The sequence below is a fragment of the Arachis ipaensis genome, chromosome B01, assembly GCF_000816755.2.
Source record: "Arachis ipaensis cultivar K30076 chromosome B01, Araip1.1, whole genome shotgun sequence".
NCBI lineage: Eukaryota > Viridiplantae > Streptophyta > Magnoliopsida > Fabales > Fabaceae > Arachis > Arachis ipaensis.
The window spans coordinates 14,197,351-14,199,228 of record NC_029785.2 but is presented as its reverse complement, the minus strand read 5'-3'; the positions used below and the strand labels follow the sequence as shown (position 1 = coordinate 14,199,228).

General features: G+C 23.7%; 1 protein-coding gene across 1 annotated transcript in view; it reads right to left on the bottom strand.

The window, feature by feature from the left end:
* LOC107646887 (sugar transporter ERD6-like 6) overlaps positions 1-1,878 on the bottom strand; it is a 12,854-nt gene that overhangs the window by 3,395 nt on the left and 7,581 nt on the right. The window contains exons 12-14 of the mRNA XM_016351030.2: positions 1,516-1,562; positions 676-738; positions 513-572 (exon numbers count right to left, since the gene is read on the bottom strand). Coding sequence (XP_016206516.1) covers positions 513-572; positions 676-738; positions 1,516-1,562 — 170 coding nt within the window. The remainder of the gene's footprint in view (positions 1-512; positions 573-675; positions 739-1,515; positions 1,563-1,878) is intronic.

Here is a 1,878-nt window from a genome sequence, read left to right as displayed (position 1 = left end):
GATTAAAATGTCTAATTTTAAAAATTTCAGGAATTAATTTGAGTAATTACTTTATAAATAAAGAATTAATAAATTAAATAAGTAAAGAATAATATTCTGGTAATGTTACTACTTTGAATTAAGTGAATATGTCTTTTAAGAAATTCACGTTGAGTATTTTTGTCCTCAAAAAATTTTATTATATTAAGGTTCTTAAATTTTACAAAAGTAAGACATATAAGTCTCTATTTTAGTCAGAGATCTCTCTTGTTTTCACTCTAACAAATAGGTATTTAAAAGTGTGACAAAATGACATATATGTCTTATTTTTATAAAATTTAGGAACCTCAATTAACGTAATAATTTTTTTTAATTTAGGGACAAAAATATTTGACGCAAAATTTTTTAAGAATCTATTTGAATATATACTCTTAAATTAATTGGAGTTTTCTTTCTTTTACTCAAAAATAAAGCAAAAATTGGGTACTAATAACAAACTTAGTTGTTATAATAAATAAAGTTATCTGACTAACCTCTAAATAAAATGTTGTTGCAACAAGGAGTAGGCTAATTGTCATTATAGAGGTTGAGACCTAGAGAAATAAAATCAAGGAAAATTCAACCTCAAATGTTATATATTTCTAAAAGGATTACATTAGGGATATTGGAAAAAAATCATATTCAATTGGTGCTTACTATCAAAAGTAATTTGCGGCCACTTCTATCCAACAACCACACTGTGATTCCAGTCATTGAAACCTTTAAAGTAACACAGTTATCAGTGAGATGAAATTTAATATTTTTTATGTTTACAAAAAATGAATATATTCAGAACTATTATTTGTACACAGCTAATTTTACAAGTACACTTTACATCCATTTATATTTTCTCTCTTTTCAATTTTTCTTCCCACTTTCTTTTCTCTCCCCCCCCAACCCCCTTTTTTTTTTTTTTTATCACAATATCCTTCTCAATTTTATAAGTTACCACAATAATTTGTAAAAAATGTACACCGCATTTGGGTCCGACAAAAGAGTGTACATATATATACCAAATACTCATATCTCTACATGGCAAATTATAATGATCTATCGTAAAGATTATTTATACCAAATTTTGTAAAAGCTAAACATCAATAAGATTACAATAATTTGCAAATAAGATTAGCAATAAGATTATTTAATATGTCACGTTAGTAAATTTTAATATCAATAATTTAATATTAGCAAATTTAACATGTCATGCTAACAAATTTTAATATTGTTAGCAAGAGAAATAGCGAAAAGACTAATAAATTAAAATTAACTTAAATTTTTTTAAAGACACATTTAATTAATTTTTTTAAAAAAAATAATTGGAGAGTGAGTAATTTTTTATGAACGAATTTAATTATTTACTCTAATTAAATATATAATTATTTATGTAATTTGTTATAACTTAAACTTTTGAAATAACTAGTTTATAATAATTTATACTTAATGTAAAAGAATTTCTTTATTTATATATAACACTTTAGAACAAGATAGTTTTCTAACCTGGATAGCTCCAAGACCAAATGTAGCTGCATTACTGGAAGATATTCCTATTAAATTTAGATACAAAATTATATAACTTTGTAACTTAAACAAGGTTGATGATAATAAGTAACAAATAGTTTATATGAACATAGCGACTCAAAAATTAATAGTTAATTAATGCAAAATAATGAAGATTTTTGAGCTTTAAAATCTAGAGGTATAGCAAGTTTGCATGGTTTCTATTATTTTTTCCTGTTTTTTCTTTAGTTTGAAAAGCTGAGAAGATTATCTAAAAAAGGTCTCAATCTTTAGTATAGTTTAAGATTGGATTTGGATCTTTGATATAATTTTATTCTAATACTGGCATAAATAAAGAACACG